The 19,336-nt window shown below is 31.5% G+C and overlaps 1 protein-coding gene across 4 annotated transcripts in view; it reads right to left on the bottom strand.

The window, feature by feature from the left end:
- LOC118195504 (nephrin-like) overlaps positions 1-19,336 on the bottom strand; it is a 497,037-nt gene that overhangs the window by 64,387 nt on the left and 413,314 nt on the right. For all 4 annotated transcript variants that reach the window (XM_085814172.1, XM_085814182.1, XM_085814164.1 and 1 more), the window contains exons 9-12: positions 16,233-16,320; positions 15,921-16,057; positions 13,916-14,069; positions 2,161-2,219 (exon numbers count right to left, since the gene is read on the bottom strand). In XM_085814172.1, the coding sequence (XP_085670298.1) occupies positions 2,161-2,219; positions 13,916-14,069; positions 15,921-16,057; positions 16,233-16,320 (438 nt within the window). The remainder of the gene's footprint in view (positions 1-2,160; positions 2,220-13,915; positions 14,070-15,920; positions 16,058-16,232; positions 16,321-19,336) is intronic.

The following is a 19,336-nucleotide window of genomic DNA, read 5'->3' on the forward strand; positions in this document are numbered from 1 at the left end:
AAGGTGTATGAGTCCCCTTAAGCCATATTGGTAGCAGCTTATAGAACGGCCGTAAGCTACGTTTTATTCCGAAATCATGAAACTTAATATATCCAAAACAATTCCCTTTCACTTGCATTATAATATATTTTACGACTCTTTCCAGTAAAATTGTATACTTGTACAAGAAACTTCATAAGCTTGTTTCGGAGTTGTTACTACACTGGGTACGTTAAGTAACCAGTGTAGGATATAACAAACTCGGGCACTTGGAGGTATATTTACGATTCAAACGAGCGCATAAAATATAAAAAAAACCAGCATTTTTATAGTAAAAGCCCTGGAATGAAATACGTGCTTGCTATGGAAACACTCTTGCTTCTAGGAAGAAGATAAAGTGATTTCTGTGTTCATAAAACATGGCTGCTCAAGACACATTCGTCATAAAGTTTCATAGGAGGGTTTTTACTCCTTGTTTCTCTCTCTTCTCTAGCTTATAGGTCGTACATCAAGTTCTTGAAACTCTAAAAAAAGATGCATACATTTTCTCCCGGTACATTTCAAGAGTTTGTATATTTTCTTCACATGAAGGAGGAGGGTTGGCCTTTGCCGGAGATATGAGCAACTCTACTTGCCGGGCGAGCAGCAGTCAATGTATTTTCTTTCAAATATTAAAGAGCATTCCGAAAGAAAAGATTTGCATATGTACATATTTTAAGAAAAGTTTGACACATATTTGGTCTTCAGCTGTAAACCTTTTGGTATGAAGATTAACGGCAACTTTTGCATTCGTTGCAACTTTTCCCTTTCATTTTTTATACAGCACTTGAAATATATATTACGATATTTTATTCTAAGAAATATAAGAAGGTTTCGAATATAAAATTGTCTATATTTGTAAAATATCTCTTGCGTTATGTAGTTTATGTAACGTATCGATACTATAAAAATCTACGCGCATCTATTTGTTTGTGGCACTATCTCCTTCGGAACGGCAAGGAGCTGAGTTTCGAGAAAGGTATTCTCGGATTCCAAAAATTCGTAGGAAGCTATTTCGACCCTTCTCATCTTCGTACGACTTTAATCAGCTGATATACTAATTAAAAACTCAGAAACTTCTAATTTTCGCACTCATTTTTCCGAGTGGCAACAGTCTCGCACGCTAGAGCTAAAAATCTGCTTTATTTCGAAAAGTGTTGCCACTGCTCGCTTTCAAATCGTAGAGTTTGTTAATAAAACATTTGTAAGTTTTACAAAATATGAAATGATAATAGTATTACCAAACATTAAATATATTATTATTATATAAGGCCATGCTTTGACGTTGAAGAAAGCACGCGATTTCATGTAACGTCATTGTATGTCGAAAATGTTTCGCTAATGCCAGCATTTTAAATAAACAGCTGCTGTTTGCATGTTTTTTGTTTCAGGCTGATACGGTGTGTTATTGTTATGTTGATTCTTTTATTGATATTAAGAAAAATTTTATATATTACATTAAATTTAAATCAAGACATCATACGTATACGTATTAACCTGAAGTGTCCAAAGATTTTATTTCCTGGTTTGGCTATACAAAAATATTTACGAATTGATTGTTGCTTGAAAATAATGAACTGATTTCATTCAAGTTGAAATGTTTTTATACACTTCCTTTTCAGGTATACATAGAAACCATAAATTTTGTTTTAGTCGCAGCTAGCAACTTTGTATACAGTACATTAAATGAACAGTTCATTTCGTTTTCAGCTTTTATTATTATCATTTATTTTCAGTTTTATTATTTCAGTTTATTACTGTTATCTGTGATATATATCAACATCTCTGTTAAGCTATAAAAACAAGAAACATAAACGCTTTCCTCCTGAATCAAAATATTTCTGTAAACGCTTAGTTACGCCTGATTGAGTAACATCCAGTGCTTTCTGTTCCTGGACTTAATTAAATCCAGTATTAGGAAACCAGAAATTTAAAGGTCAGAAGTGAAAACAGAAGAGAGCTTATCGAAGTTCTCCTTATATTTAAAAGGAAACGGAGAGATGGATCATGCTGTCTTCAATCTTCGTTTGACTTATCATGAAGGGGAGACTTTAATTCGAATTCTTATTTCTATTAATCTGTATGCTTCCCTTCTGTAAATCAAAAACATATAATATATATGGAAGCACGTAATTTACTTACTTTCTGTCCTGCTTTCGGCCTCTTTGGTTTAATTTTGATGTTGACTGCAGATGGAGGAACTGAAATAAATAAATTAAAAACAATTATCAACAAGGATGATAATAGTAACATTAAAGAATTTCAGTTATCATGAACTAACAATGATGACAAACAGCAAATAATTCATAAAGAATTTTGGCTATAGATGTTTATTTGTTTACCACGTTTAGAGATGTAAAGGTGTTGAAAACAATAAAATCCATAAACCTGAAGACGTAATGCACGTCGGTCTTTTAGGAGATGAAGTTCATGATTTATTATAATTAATTACTAAGACACAATAACACGCCGAACAAATACTAATTCAGAAGTCAAACAACAAAACTCAGCGTTATATTTTCAAATTTTCACAGGACTAATTTCGATGGTTTTACCGAACCACCAACCTCAACTGCGCGTCGCAAAAAGAAGCAAAAAACATCGCAAAAGCGCATCGTCATTTACACTTTTTCAGCTGAGGATGGTGGTTCAGTAAAACCATCGAATCTAGTCCCGTGAAAATTTGAAAATACAACGCTGATTTTTGTTGTTTGACTTCTGAATTAATTACTAGTTATTTACTTCCACAAGGCTCATCAACACCTCACGGTGAATCTATTACAAAACCTTCACTTTCATTTGCAATCGCATAGGTATCACAACTTCTTTAAAGAAAACTGCCAATTCAATTTCAAATTTATTATTATAGGTGCTGCTAAGTGGCAATATAACGAATCTGATAACAATAAATATGCAAAAAATACTGCAAAGAATATGTTATTTACAATTTTAGTTACACCGTAGCTGAAATAAGCTAATTTTTTCCTTCTAAACTAAAAAGGTAGAATACTATTATTTCATTTATCGAGCACAATAAGTAGAAAAGAATAAAAGTACAATAAGTAGATAACAGAATAATAAGTACAATAAATAGAAAAAGAATACAGTAAGTAGTAAAGACCTTTTGAAACTAGGAGAAAAAAATTCGGCTTAAAGCATCCTAATTACTTAAACATCACACACACAAAAAAAAAAAAATGAATTGATGCAAAATGTGCACACATATGAAAAACCATCATAGTGAAAAACTTCGACTTCCTTTTTAAAAAGACAATATCTATACAGGCATAACATTATCTTCCTTCATCATTCACGAAGGAAGAAAAATAACTGTAACTTAAACAGCAGTGATTAAATGCGCTGTGATGGTCAAAGTTATCACACTGAAACTAATCTCGAGATTGTTTCAACTCATTTGGGAACTTACTTTCCATTAAAGAATGATCGACTAAAAGGTTCGTAATCATTTCTAACAACAATCAACATGAACAATTCAAATCAACATGAACAGCATTAACAAATTTCGTTGGCAATAACTTGTAGGGAATTTTATGTTTTATGTTCCGTTTTTCTCACCAGAATGCAAATGAGTAGCCAGTATTTAAATTGAAGTTTGAGGATTTTAATACAGAGCGTGGTTCGGACATCGCATGCGCGCTATGTGTTAGTTTCCTGCCAGCTCTGATTATTGAAATTATTCGGCTTTGCATTCTATCACTGCTGGCATTTAAAATCTAACGCTCCGTCTGGTACGTTTCAAGTCTAACGTTTCACGTCTGGTAGGAATACTGGACTAATTAGCATGACTTGAACAAGTGAAACCCTACAAAAATGCTCTATATTTATCGCATAATTCAGCTAAATGATCGCATAATTCAGTTAATCATAAATCATTCTTCAAAATGTAGACCTCAAATGGGCGTTCGCCCAGAAGGGTTATTAGTCTCATAATGGCATTTTGCGCCGAATCGCTTTAAATCTCTGAATCACTCTTCAAATCGTTGCCACCAAATATTAACGACCTGTATTATATATTTAAAGAAACTAAATAATGAAGAATATGCATGAATGTATGTATGTTCCTCGTACTGTGAGAAAACAGTGGTACCTACAGCCATCAAATTTTGAATATAAAAGACTTCCACCCGAACATGGGCACCTGGAAGCCTGAATTCGAAATTTGTTTTACGGTCTATTTCATGTTTTGTAAACCTTTAACGTATTTTTGATTAAAAACTCAGCAATTTCAAAGCGATCAGTGGCAACACTGTAGGGAATAAAACCTTTTTATCACCAGCGCGCGAGACTGTCTATCGGAAATTCTAATTATATGCTGTTTTTAAATATTTTTAGCTCAATGTGGCGTTAGCCCAAATGCTCTTGAAACGTGTACAAGACTGTAAAAGAAAAAAACGACTGTATGGGCGTAATATAAAATCTGAAAGCTTTTAGATTTTACTTTTTTATATTGTTCTTGATATTATTTTATCATTAAATCTAATACTTAAAGTTAAATAATCTTTAGCAAAACAGTCTTTTGTGAAAATTATATCTTAACTGTATTATTATCAGCATATATTATTTAAAATTAATCATATAATAACATTTGGATTTCGATGAATCGAAACTGAAAAGGCCAAAGAAAACAACCGAAATTCGAAAGCTTCGGTGAATTTTGCCTAATTACATCTAATATATTCTCTGCCTTTTGACAGATACGCACATAAAAGCGTACAGGAAAACAATCTAATAGTTCCCCTTCATTTACTTATCCACTGATGAAGGAAATTATTTTGTCGAATTATAAAATAGCATTAATAGCAGAACCTCATAAATGTTCATGGAATTATTGTGTTTTAGATTCGCTTGAAAATTATTTCTTTTAAATTCTTTCAGTTGTCACTTACAGTTTAAAGCACAGTTAGTTATAAGTTAAAAGATAGTACAATCTTTAATTACTTTAATATGGTGACAAAAGAAATATTTTTCTACTCAAACAGCGAAAATAATACATAATATATTTACAGTTTTAGCTATTTATTAAAAGCTAATTTCTTGTTTTCTTTTAATTATTAAGAAATAAAGGTTATATTTATTTAATAATTATTGGATACGAATTTTCAGTCGTTTTCGAAGCCAAAGCATGGACGCATGCATTGGACTTTAGTTTCATTATAATCACTGAGCTAAAATGATATAATTTGGAAGAATAAAAACACGGGAATTGAAAAATATGGTGTTGAACATAGAAACGGCATAGAAATTGAAAATCACATTTAAATCTAATTTCGACTTTACAATTTGGCATAAACTGAGAGCGACAAATTTCAAGGATAAATACCACTGCAAATGAAATTCAATTATACAATGAAAAATCCTTCATTTTCTTAATCTGAGATTCAAACTCTTTCTCTCTGTATATAACATAAGCTGTATGCAATGAGTATTTCATTTGCAGAGTGAGAATCAATGCAATCTAAATGAAGAAGGAACAAGTTACGAAGCAAACAAATAACTTCATGTGCGGCAAGGAAAAATCTAAAAGCCTTTGATATGCTGACATTGATTCACTTGAATGACTCTGTAATCCACACAAAGATAACAGATAAGTCAATGCATAATTACAGCTACGTTCTGACACTTTTCTTGGGGGCAACGAGCGTTTTCCCGTCGCAAATAAAATACTGAATTCCTCTTCATTGATTAAATGCGAGGAGTTATGTTCCTTATTAATGAAGCAATTTTAATTACGAGGTCCGTGGATTTAGTGGGCTTTTCATTTAAATTGAATCGGTAATCAAACCAAGCGTTTGGATCTCTGATTAGTTTCTCTGTTTAATTACAAATACAAATTTCTTTTCAGTACGTAGCAAACAATTAAAAGATATGTCCCGATTCTTATTAATTAAATACTTTACAACAAAATTAATGAAATTTTTAATAATAATATTTAAGATAATTAGAAAAATAAGAAATATTAATTATCATTTATGTTGTTAAAATAACAGTGACTTAAATGCTGACTTATAAATTGGACAATAAAGACCAAATATTAGAAACTAAATCAAATTTTTCACAGCTTCAAATGCAGGTAAAACATAAATAATAAATGTATAATATAGTGCAATTTGAAAGAAATGAATTAAATATTAAAATAACTCTGTAGAAATACATTCAGAGCCACTTTCAATATTAATACAGGAAATGAACAGAGATATATCTAACAAAAATCCGTTTATTACTACAACATATTAACATAACTAAAGTAAGCAAATTACCAAACGAAATGCAGTTATTTTTACTTAGAAATGTAAAACAATTTCTCATTTCCAGACTGAAATGAAGATAACATAGTTTGGATGCTTCTTTATTAGTTTATATTATTTTTCCTGGTATCCGTTTGTATTTTATTCCTTTACTCTGGTGGGTTAAAGAAAACTGATTTTAAAATATTTACGAAAAAATTGATACTTGTGTCGAAGACAGGATTCTTTTAAGGTAAAGAACGCAAGAATTTGCAGTGAACATTTCCTATGCAGTGTTTGTGAACATGTCATGAAAAATCACTTCCTTGGATTGCCTCAAAAGAAACTATTAAAATCCAATACTGTGCCAAGAAAGAAAAATAATGCAGAGTTCCTTTGAAAGAATACAGGTTTTACATTTTAAGAAAAAAAATCTGAAAGCTTTCAGATTTTATATTTCGTCCAAAGAGGCGTTCTTTTTTTAACGTTTTGCGTGTTACCTTTATTTATTAAATATCATGTTCTTCACACTTACACCATAAAATTCAATTCAATTGCGGTGTCACAAAATATTTAAAAAGAGAATATCTTAAGACTTTCCCATACACAGTCTCTCGTGTTGAAGATATTTTTTTTTTTTTTTTTTTTTTTTGTGTGTGTGTGTGTGTGTGTGTGTGTACAGTGTTGTCACGGTTCGCTTTGAAATCGTAGAATTGTTAATCCAAAATTTGTTAAAGGTTAACAAAATGTAAAAATAAAATTCCAAATTTGGACTTCCAGACGCCTATATTCGAGTGGAGGACTACGTTATTCATAATATGATGGCTCTGGGTACCGTTATTTTTTCCCAATGCGGAAAACATACATATATGCATCCACATTCCTCATTATTTAATTTCTTTAAATATAATGAAGGCCCTAATATTTGGTGCCAACAATTTGAAAAGTGAAACGTCGTTTTATAGGGGACGACACAAAACGACAAAACGAAATTTGTAACCCTTCTGGGCTAATTGCGCCTTTGGGATAAAAATTTAAAAAAACTGAGCTACCCCCGCTGTGCAAAGTGATAGTTTATAAAGTAATTACAACTAGAATAATTGTAACAGTTTAACAAATAATTCATTCTAAAATTTAAATCTAAATCTAAATAAAGTTATTTTTGTGCGATTTTTATGCAAGAAATTTCAGTTTAGTATGCTACATTTCAACTATAATAAATGATTTACATCTCAGTCATATTTATTTCAGAGTGCTCTAAATTCCTATTACAGACACATGCATTACACGCTTTACATTACAGAAGCTTTACATTAAGCAAAAATCTCACAAATTTAAATTTTGCGTTCAATAATTTCAACTACTGTCTCGTAATTTTTGCTTGAAAGCAGTTTTAAATACATTGTACAAAAAACTTTTATGATAATTTCTGAAAATTTCTTTAACAAAAGAAAGACCTGATAATTGGCTTTTTACTTGCTTAGGCATGTGTGAAATTGAGATAATCATTATCAGGACCTACATAACCTTAAAAATGTTTGAACATTCGAATTACTTTAACTCTGACAACAGGTTTGAAAATTATTTTAAAATCTATCGCCTTCATTCGAACTTAATAGTGTCCATTAAAGTTTTAATTTATACTCTTTAAATTTACTAAATTTACCATTAGTTGAAAAAACATTTAAACAGAATTTACATTTTACAATTACCAATTGAAAACAATATTTTTCTGACTATTTTTAACCTTACTTCTACATGGCAAAGCAAACAAGGGCTAGCTGCCTGAAAGAAGATATGCTTTCACGGAGGGATTTCTAAGGAAAACTGACTCGCATTCACGTTACATTTGGTAATTTAAAATTTAGAAACGAATAATGGAAATAGTTATATGTCATTAATTTTCTTAGATTATGAATTCATTGCTTACAGCGTAAAATATAGGCTGTACATATTAATAAACGCACCACTCGTATGAAACTGAGATTCACTTGGTCATAACGGTCACAGATCAGACAACGTCATATTACACTATATAAAACATATTTCTATTTTATAAATAAATAATTCATAATGATTTCAAGAACACAAATTTTAATCTTGTTTTCTGTTAATACAATGTAAAGAATTTTAGCTAAAAAAATTACGTAATATCTTCAGACTAAATGTAACGCCTTAATGTAAGCTTTTTTACATTAAAACATTGACAGTAAGAAAGCTGCTTTGTAGGATGATTGATTGGGGTAAATGTTATCCTACTTTCAAGATTGCGATAACAAAAACAGAACACTCGAAATACGACTGATGGTTCTATTTTAGATTTAATATAACGTTAATAAAACTGTTGCCAAAGATTTATGGTTAGTTTTCCAGATTAATAAATGGATCAATCTACAGGAAAACAGTAAGCGATATAGAATTGAGAAAGGTGATATTATGGTAAATAAAAATTGCAAGAGAATATTTTGCAAAACCTACTTCAAATAGTTAATTTAGAGAAATATTCTAAAAAAATATAAATTATTTAGTCTCGAATTATTACTAAAACATAATGCTATTTATAATGCACAGAAATTCCCAAACTTAAAATTATGAAAGTCCTTTTAAAGATAAAAAGTTTTTATATTGTTGCGCCTTTCTTATACCAGTTGTTACGTTATTTTCTTCCTCCACGTTCGTACGGGGTTCGTGAGGATGAGTGAATAAGGACGATAGCACTTGATGAAGAATCAAAACGCACTTTATTGGCCGGTATTTATCAAGACAACTCCAAAATCTCGTTTAAAGTCGCCAAATTGTTATAGACACGATCAGTGACACAGCTTTCAGGTTATCAAGCTATCACGGCGGAGACAGCTTCACTGCAAGGCACCAGAGTACAGCTCCCGACTCTGCTTGGTCGTTTTCGGAACTCCACGTACTCTCGAGACTCTCCACACTACAACTCGTGATGCACTCGACGACACACAGACCACGGCTCCCGACTCTTCGGTTCAGTCGTTCCCGGCGCTCAACACGCTCTCTCGACGATGCACTAACCGCGATACGCTAAGAGACTCTTCGATGCACTCGACGACCCACTCGGCACTCGCTGGCCGGCTGTCAACTCGATCGTCTACGCACGGACTAAATAGATGAGACACACTATCTCGCACTCTAGACGAGGCACACACACTAACTGACTGCGGACCAGCAGGGTTTACATAGCTTTCGGCTTGTGTTCGAGGACGTTCTGGGTTAAACCGGTAATAATTCGTTCCAGAAGGTTCTCTATCCGTCCACGGCATATCGCCAATTTTGTGGCCAAATCTAGTCAAATGAGCGATTTGTCGCCAAATGTGGCAACCCTGCCTCCCCTTGCAATTTTATGGCAACCTTAAAGCTGCTTTGCGGGGAAGCTATCTTACCGCGCCTGGACATTTCGTAACACTATTATGAGCTATATGAAAGAAGATAGTTTTAATAGATAGAAATAGTTTTAATAGTCATTTGATTTTTTTTAACCGAAAAAAAATTCATATTTTTAACTTGTGCTAACTACAGACTAAAGTTCGAAAACACTAATTCTTCTTTGTAATCTTACAATACCTATACTGTTATTCCTTTTCTATTGAACAAAATTCACTGTTCAAAATTGTTCATCCTTTTCTATTGGACAAAAATGTGCAAAAAACATGAGTACTCTTTTGTTATTGGGACCGGATTCAGAAATGTATGTATGTATGCATGTATATGTGGATGTATGTTTTCATGTGTGGATGTATGTTTTCATGTATGCATGTATATATGTACGTACGTATGCACATACACGCATACACACGTACATACATGCATTTCTGAATCCGGTCCCGATAACACAAGAGTACCGATATACAAGGTGTGGCTATTAATTTCCAGGACTGCTCTAATAATACCAGAACAGATGATGTGAAAAAGGTAATCTTTTAATATGTTTCGAAGTAATCCCCATCTGTCATAATACATTTCTGTGCTCGGCTGTTTAAGTTGCGGAAACGACTTTTAAAGTCCTCTTTCGGAAAGCTCATCAATGTTGACGTCACATTGCTTGACAACGCCTACCTCCACATTGCGTTCCCAGTGAAGAGGTTTTTGGCCAAGCATGAGGTCGTGGAGCTGCATCATCCGCCATACTCCCCTGACTTGGCCCCCCACTGACTTCTTTTTGTTTCTCAAACTAAAAACTGTGATCAAAGGAAGACGCTTTGTAGACTATGAAGACATCAAGAAGAACGTGACGTCGACATTGAAGAGCCTTCCGAAAGAGGACTTTAAAAGTTGTTTCCACAACTTATACAGCCGAGCACAGATGTGTATTATGGCAGATGGGGATTACTTCGAAACATATTTAAAGGTTACGTTTTCCACATAATCTGTTCTGGTGTTATTAGAGCAGTCCTGGAAATTAATATCCACACCTTGTATATTGCACAATGCTGTACGACAGGTAGCTGTATTAATTAAATAACAGCCTTTAATGAAGAAGTTTTTATTTTATTTTACTGAAATATTTATTTCCGTTAATAAACATCAGATGCGAAACGTGCTCTACACTTTTACTTTTGGTTTTATCTGATAGACTTTTTACAGTTTTTCCTATGCATACCTATGCATAGAATCAAACTGCACAAAATAACCAAGTTTTTCTCTTATTGTTTTTCCAATTAATAGAAATTAATATATAGCGTAATGAATTCGATTTTCTTTTTCGACACATGCGATGAAAAAATAGCTGCAGTTTACAAATTAATTTGCGCACTAGTGTTTACCATTTTCATCGCATTAAAGTTTATATTTTGATCTGCTTGAACTTCTTTCATTTCAGCTCCTTTATTCTAATAATTTAGTCTTTTCTCACAAGACGCAATGCATTAAAATTAAATTAATTTCGTAACTCTGTGAAGAAGCCTAAATATGACGACGGTCTGTTGAGAGTTGCAAAATACCTTTGCAGGGGGGATCCCGTTTAGTCTCAAGTACTTAAAAGATTATATTATGAATTAGAAGACTAATGTAGTTCAAAGTATTACTTTAAGGCATTAGCCATTAACTATACTTAACAGTTTATATTTTTAGGTATTGGCTTTGTCTATAAAAGTTCAGGTACATTTTGACAGGAACATACTTGCTGCAAAATGAATTATATGTATTAATTTTGACAGTTGGACTTAAACATTTTCGATTAAAGTATCTAATCAATGCTAGTTCGATGTTTAGTTTTAAACAGTAATCAGCACTTAAAGTATTCATTTTATGTGTTCTTGTGTTTTATGTGGGTTTAACACATCCAGCTGGTTCGTTTCCTACTGAAGACAAAAATGAGTTTTACACAATTTCCTATTAAAAAAAACTAATGACTTTAAATGGCGTCCGAATTCAAAACTCTGCCAGACGATAACTCATCATCCCAATGATTTTGGCCAACAGTATCTATCTGCTTTCCACCCTGTTGGAATTTTATTTGAAAACCCTCTAAGGGTTATCAACGGAAATTCCATATAGAAGGATAGCTTTCGTATTCATTATGCATGAAATGATACACTGCAAGCTTTTAATGCATCCGATTTCAGGTTGGATGTTTATTGGAAGAAACGAAATCAAGGTACAAAGTGAGACAATCATTGTTTAATTATAATAAAAAAATAGCATATATTTATGACACTTTGAAAAGTTTTGAAATCTCAGGGCTAAACCCGGAACGCTCAAAGGATTAGAAAATGCAAAGGCTTAGCGTCACTCTTTCCAAGGGTGTTTGCCGTGTAGATATCATCCAACAATGTAAAAGTGTGTCTGTTTTTTTTTTCGGAATGAGGTCAGAATTTATTTTTTAAGATTTCTTCCTCTAAGAAACCTCATTCATGATTCTACAGATTTATTTTTTTAGTCTGAATTGTTTCTTAAAATGAATATTTAAATTTCAAATTTCCTGGCACGCTTCGTGAGGATTTCCAACACAGAAGTAAGAAAACACTATTTTAAATTTTTACTAAATTTACCGCAAAATATTGCTATAAAGAATTAGCGCATTTTTACAAAAACACTTTTGCTACTTTCCTTTTTCTATTTTGCTTCGACATAATGGTTAGCATTTTCACTTAGAAACTAATGCTTATCTCGGAGTTTAATGGTCCAGAATTACATACATGGTTGTAATGAAACGTTCCTTATGCGTGACAGATAATGATTAATGGATATTCTTTTGCTGGGATCACTAAAATGATACAGTCTTCGATACTTTTTATAAAAATAAATACATACACTTCGTTTAAGAATTTTCAAGCTGTTTTGCTCTACAGCTAAGAAATCGAGTTATAAGAGTTGAATATCATAAGTAATGTAGTTTAATAAAATTATATAACCTATGTATTCATTATTATGGTTCAGTCAATTTCTGCAAGATAAACTGACATTTTACTAATTACCCGAAATTTTACTCATTGGTTTCAAAGAAAAGTATTTTTAATTAAGAAAGCACATCAAAATGCAGATAATGGAAAATATCGCGACTTACTTAATTTATCCTAGGTTAGCTAGTTGCATTATTCAAAGTACGTGTGTTTAATTTTTAAATTCATGAAGTGATTTCTTCGAGCAAGAAATACATACTTTAAAAACCTTTTTAAACACACATACATATATACATATATTTGCATGCGATCCTTGGCACAGGAGCTAGAAGACTGCCGTCACGTTTTCTTGACGGCAGCCTTCCAGTTTCTTCTTTGGCGCATCCTTTTAACAGTAATCCTATACCAGTTGTTGCCTATTCCAATGCTGTTTTTGAAGAGTACAAATTAATTTGTTTTACAGATGGAAGTAAGGTAAACGATAAGCTTTGCTTTGCTTTTGTTGTTCATTAACAAAAACAAGAAAGAAAATTTCAAACAGTACAGAATTAATGATAAGTGCTCTGGTTTTCAGGCTGAGTGGCTATGTTTAGACCTTGCTGTGAAATGAATTCAGAGTTCTTGTAATGGTTTGCGTTCATGATTATTTTAATATGTAATGATTCTATTTCTTCGCTACAATTACTACAGAAAATTAGAGTTTTAGAGAAACTTGCTGTTGAAATTCAGATTATTAATTAGACCTTGAATCGGCATTCATTTTGCTTACGCTCGAGGAAGCTGTCAAATTTTAGAAATAAGACAGCTGATGCTCTGGCAAAACTAGCCACGAAATGTCACATTGATTTAAATCTCCATGTTCCTGTTTCTCATTCGAAGAGCTTTTAAAGAAATCACCTAAGATTTTAAATAATTTTAATTGTTGCGTAAGTAAATAACAGATATTAGAAAACACTGTAAATAAATTTGATTCTTCAAAGCTCTGAGTGAGCTTTATTCATACAGTTAATCCACTGTAACTAATAAATATGCATGCGTACAATGAGCTCTTTTTTAAAAGGAAAACTATTTATTTTCCCATATTCTAAATTCCTTTTAAGATACTGATAGTAACGTCAAACTAAACTGCCAATCAGATATTTTCGGGTGCGGAGAGAAAGATTTAAAGATACAGACTAGGCAATTATTTTATGTTTCTCAATACGTTACTCGAAGTTACATAACTGCAAAATAATCAATGAAATGTTGTCTATTCAAAAAATAAATAAAAAATGCATTTTTACTTACAGTAAACAGTGAGTCTCGTCGTGGCAAACATTGGCACATTCGATGCAGAGTTAGAAGCTTCGCATCGATATTCCACGCCGTTGTCGTTATCATCAACTGTAATCGATAATTCTGCTGAAACAATGTTGTTATTGGTCGTTGTGGAAGAAACGAGCTGTCGGAGTAGAAAAGGAAAATGATATCATACAGATAAGCGACAGAATTAATTAAAGATACATTATCCTTACATAAGAAATAAAATATCCCCTCAGGGCATAAATATTTATTACTGTTCTTAATATACTTATTGTTTCCTCAAAACCTAAAACTTCTAAACCAAATATTACTTAATTATGTACAATTTAATCAAAAATTACATTTTCATAAAGCAGATTAAGTACTTGATACAAGTTATCTCATTTGTTTTTAAATACTTCACATAATATTCATTTTACCTAAAATGATCTCAGATTACATTAATTAGTTTCTGGAACAGATACAAACAGCAAAATCGAGAAATTTATTTCAACAACATTTGCCTCTTCTAAAATAACTTGGAAGTAATGGCTTAATTTAGTTAGCATTAATTAAGCTGCTTAAATAAAACTTAAGTCCCATAAGAGAAGGAAGTATTTAAATACATATTAAGCCAGTAAGATTTTTTACGGTTTAAATGAATGTGCGGAGTCTGTTTTATAAACATACCAAGTATGAAATTTTGAAATTATATAAAATTTAAGGAAAGAGAAAATTTATTAATACAAACATTAAACAAATGCTATTTAAATTTAAATTTAATTGTCTCATAAGAGTAATTGTTATGTATTATAAGTTATGTTATGTATTATAAGTTATTGTTACTATATTAAATATTATAAGTTTAATGGAAACAGGAAGCAGTAAACGCCTAAACACTAGTTATGCGAATAAAATTTCTTGCAATTTCTATAAAGATATTCCCTGCAAGACTGTCAGTACTTTCGTTAAAGTTGCAAAAAGGATATTACAAACCAAAATGATTATGAACTGCAAGATTAGTATTCAGTGATTTGTGTATATTAAAACTAATTCTTAAATGATGTTAAAATATTTACATAGGTTTTAAAAGTTTTTTTTTTTTTTTTTTTTTTTCAGTTTTAACACAGCTGAAAATAAATTAAACTTATCGATTGAAAAGCAACAGGTTTTCATTTAAACTCGCTTTGCATATATACTTTTTTTTTTTGTTGAACAAAGGAGCTTAGAAAACTTTAATTTATAACCCCTTTTCACTCAGAAACTGGAAGAAAATACGCGTTTATAAATTATAAATCCCATTATAAGAAATTCCTAAACACAATATGAAAAGTCGTATTTTATATGAAGTGAAACTTTAAAAGTTATCTGTGAGTACATATTAAATTTCAATTAATAGGATTTTTAAAGTAAATTCAAAATATTTTAGGTGCAAAATATTCAGTTACAATTTTGTGACAGAAATTAATTATTAAAAATTATGAAAGCAAATTCCGATAAATTAAGAATTTAATTTACATAAACCAAATGAATCCCTGTTTCATTTATCGAATGCAAACTCCAATATAATTTATGTGTAAAACCTTTCGGCAAAAAGCAATATATAGAACAATAATATTTTATATGGAACTTATAGCAAAATATCTAGCCTGAGCTTTCAATAATATCCATTCAACATAAATCTAAAAATCAAACTCAATATTATTTCTCTTGCTGTTCTTTCAGTTTGTATGCGTTGAATACATATAAATGCATCATAATTCATATGGTTTAAAAATCTATGCAGTATTCTACAAAAAAGGCACGTCAATTAATTCTATAACAAAACAAAAAAAAATCCAGGAAACTACGCCAGAAATTTAAACGTAATATTTACTTAAATCAAGGCAACTTCATATCAAGACGTTAGATGGAGGAAATTTTAATTTCTTATTGTAGGAATAAATTCATCATCTGAGAAATATTAGCATGAATTAATATGCAAAGCATCAACAAAAGTTACTTTACTTACCTCTTTATCTTTTCTAAACCACTTAAGATTTGGAAGAGGGTTTCCTCCTTGCGAAATGCAAGTCATTTGTTGAGTCTGACCAGTTTCTATGGGGGTTCCCTCTGTGTATCCAATGATAGAAGGTGGTTCTGGTGGATCTAGAATTAAATTAACAATAACAATAAATGTATATGTGGAATATTATAAAAATTCAGCAAATGAGTTTTTCATTATTAAACTAAATCACTAAAATCGTTAAAACAAATAATATTTTACTTTAATGATAGAAAGCGAATGTAAAATAAAACAAAAACATAAATGGGTTTTACTTACATAGTACGCTAACCACAGCTGATTCTACCAAGGTTTCACTAAGCGCTTTGTTAACTGCGTAGCAAGAAAACATTTTCATATTTCTTTCCTACAATAAACATATATTTTTAGTGTTGATCCATTATAAGTAAATTAATGAAATTTAAAATTAGATAAAACAGCCTTATTTTGGCAAAGATTCTACAGAAATCTCTATTAATTTCGAGGACTATCAGGATTCAGTTCTTCAGAAGTAAAACAATTCTGCAGAAAATGGCGGAGAAACGACTGGATTTATATCAAAAATAATCGGGAGGAAAAACGCGCCAGCGTAACGTATCTACGCCAGGGTAGCATAACGTAAACATTAGTAAAGACACATGAAATATTAAGAATTTTAAAAGGGTTAATAAATTTTTCTGAATGTGAAAAGCTTCAAGGAAATCCCATTCATCAACTGAAGAAGTTTTAGCTATTTAGTATCCATAATGCTGCTTCAGTTGCAGAACCAAAGTCAAAATTGCAATTACGTTTCAGAGAAATCAGAAGCAAGAGTCACTTTCAAAATATATTAGCTACCGAAGATCATAGTTCTTATATTCAGTTATTCTCATATTTAATATACGCCGAAATAAGGTTTCTGTTTTGCCGAATTTTCAGTTTTACATCTAGGTGCTTCTCCTCTTATTTGAGAACACAAAAATAATGGAAAAAATAAATAGTCAACAAAAACCAAAACTTTAATTTTTAAATAAAAGACTTCAAATAATGTGAAATAAATAATTGAAATACAAAAGAGTACATTTTACAGTCATTTGTCACTAAACCATATTTTTAACATTATTTTTTTTATTTCCAATGGCGGGAACTAGGCGTTATAGGCGTTGGCCACTTCTAAGGTCGGAAGCGGTGGTCACTTTATTATTGAAGCACATAATAGCTGGACCATCGTTGCCTCCAATGAAACGACAGACAATTTACATCCACACCTTCTCCGGGATTCAAACCCGGGCCCTTGGATACGGCAGTCAGAATTACTAACCACTTTCCCGTCTGGACAGTATAAAAGGCAAATTATACTAATGCACGATATTACAACGCTATGAATAAAATTATACTCTAAATAAACAACTCAATTTTTAAAATATATTGTTTTTTAAGAAAAATAGTAATTGCAGGAACCAGTGTTTGAGTCAGTACTAGTAGTCAGTAGTGGGCGCAGCCCGACGCACCTAACCAAACAAGTTGGTCTCATGATTATAACAGGCCACGCTCATTTCAACAAATGAAATGTCAGTGTTTGATTTAATAGTCAATGCTTGAATTTGATTTCTGCCAAAAAGGCGCCCCAGTACCAACATACATCCCTCTTAGAGATGCTGGAAGCTATCCACAGCTTCTCGTATCATGCCGTCGGGTGCATTAGCGGCGGTACCTTTGATGTGATCTTGAATTTAAAATATGACAGCACAATGAGCTTGCTCTTGAGGTACCTCTAAATGAAACTCGAGAACAGTTATTTTTCTTGAAAATGTACGAGATGGAACTATAAAAGCATTAGTATATAACTAAGAAAAACGATTATTAATTTAAAAACGAAATAACATTACTCAGCAATCTAGTTTCATTGCTGAAAAGAAAAAAAATAAGGTATCTAATTAATAAAAAAAAATGTTGTGTCATCTGGAGCACACTGTTGTATGACGTTCGTATAATATATGCTATGTACACTCTCGCACACTATACAAGGATTGCAAGATTATAAATTTTTTCACTAACAAAAATTTATTAAAATATTTCCATTCAAATAAACTCTCTCATTTCAAGATGCATAGTTATAAAAAACTCGGCGGTCATACGAAATGACCGCTTGTTTTAGATATTATAACTTGTAATTAAAATGATTTGTGCAAAGTTGTCTGCTAATTCAAACTGGATTACTCACGGCAGGCGGCGAGGACGCCACTTTGCTTACTGCCCCATGGGGTTTCCCCTTTCTACTTGCTTAATTGCTTATAATAGAGTGCAATGAAGGAAACAACTGGCTGTACATTCCTTAAGAGCCACCGCTAGCTCAATAAATAAAGGTGATTTAATTGGTGATTTAATTGGACATTGGGTAGTACAGATACTTAAGCAACCAAACACTTAAGCAAACAGACACTTAAGCCGCATATAATAAAGATATTTATTTATTTCATTTTATTTGTTTTTTCATCGTTGCAGTTTTTTGCCGGTTGCATATTTCCGAATTCTATTATATATAGATGTTAAATTTATTTATTAAATGTTAAATGCACGTGCTCTTGTATTTTTAATTTTTCCGGCTTAGCTTTCTAATAATATTCGTCACGCGCTGCACTGCAAGGGGAATAAAACAATTTACAGTTACGCAAGCAACCAATAAACTATCTACGACAAACATTTAAGCCGCTTATATATATATAAATATCCGAAAATTAATTACTTGTACATATAGAAGTAAATTGCCTATACGGTTATAAATCAGTGTGTGAAATCTATTTTAATCTGACTTTAATAAAATTCTATTTTATGTATCTGATTTTTGCAATTGCACTTCTGTGACCTGCGCTTTCAATTCCATTTTCATTAAGAGAATTACATCCTTTCTGTATAACTTTATTAGAATTAAATCTGTAATTAAGTCACGAAAATAAACTTTACCTCATAGATTTGCCTCCTGATTTTAAGATTTGCTTTCCATTTTTTCAGATGTCTTTTAATTCATTACTAAGCTTCTAATACCTTCCCTGAAATCCCATTTCCACATTCTGAACAAGATCGATAAATTGATTATTATTCCGGTACTCAGACAAATTTAAAAGATTGCCGTTTGAATATTTATGCTTAAAAATAAAACTAAAAAATCAAATTACCTCAGAATTAAAGAAAGGTAAATTAAAGATTTAAACCAGTAGATTGAAAAATACCAGCAACGGAAACAATTTATCAGAAGATACAAGGTACAAAAATGAGATTAAACTAAAACAAATTCGAATCAAATTCTTCTGAATGATAAATTTCATCGACGCATAGTTTAATCCTGTATTATGCAAAAAAATAATGAATCATTAGTGTTCAGATTAATATTTCATCTTTTACAT

Source organism: Stegodyphus dumicola, chromosome 1 (assembly GCF_044657685.1).
Source record: "Stegodyphus dumicola isolate Sdum_Otavi_A_Nest chromosome 1, ASM4465768v1".
In the NCBI taxonomy this organism is placed as follows: domain Eukaryota; kingdom Metazoa; phylum Arthropoda; class Arachnida; order Araneae; family Eresidae; genus Stegodyphus; species Stegodyphus dumicola.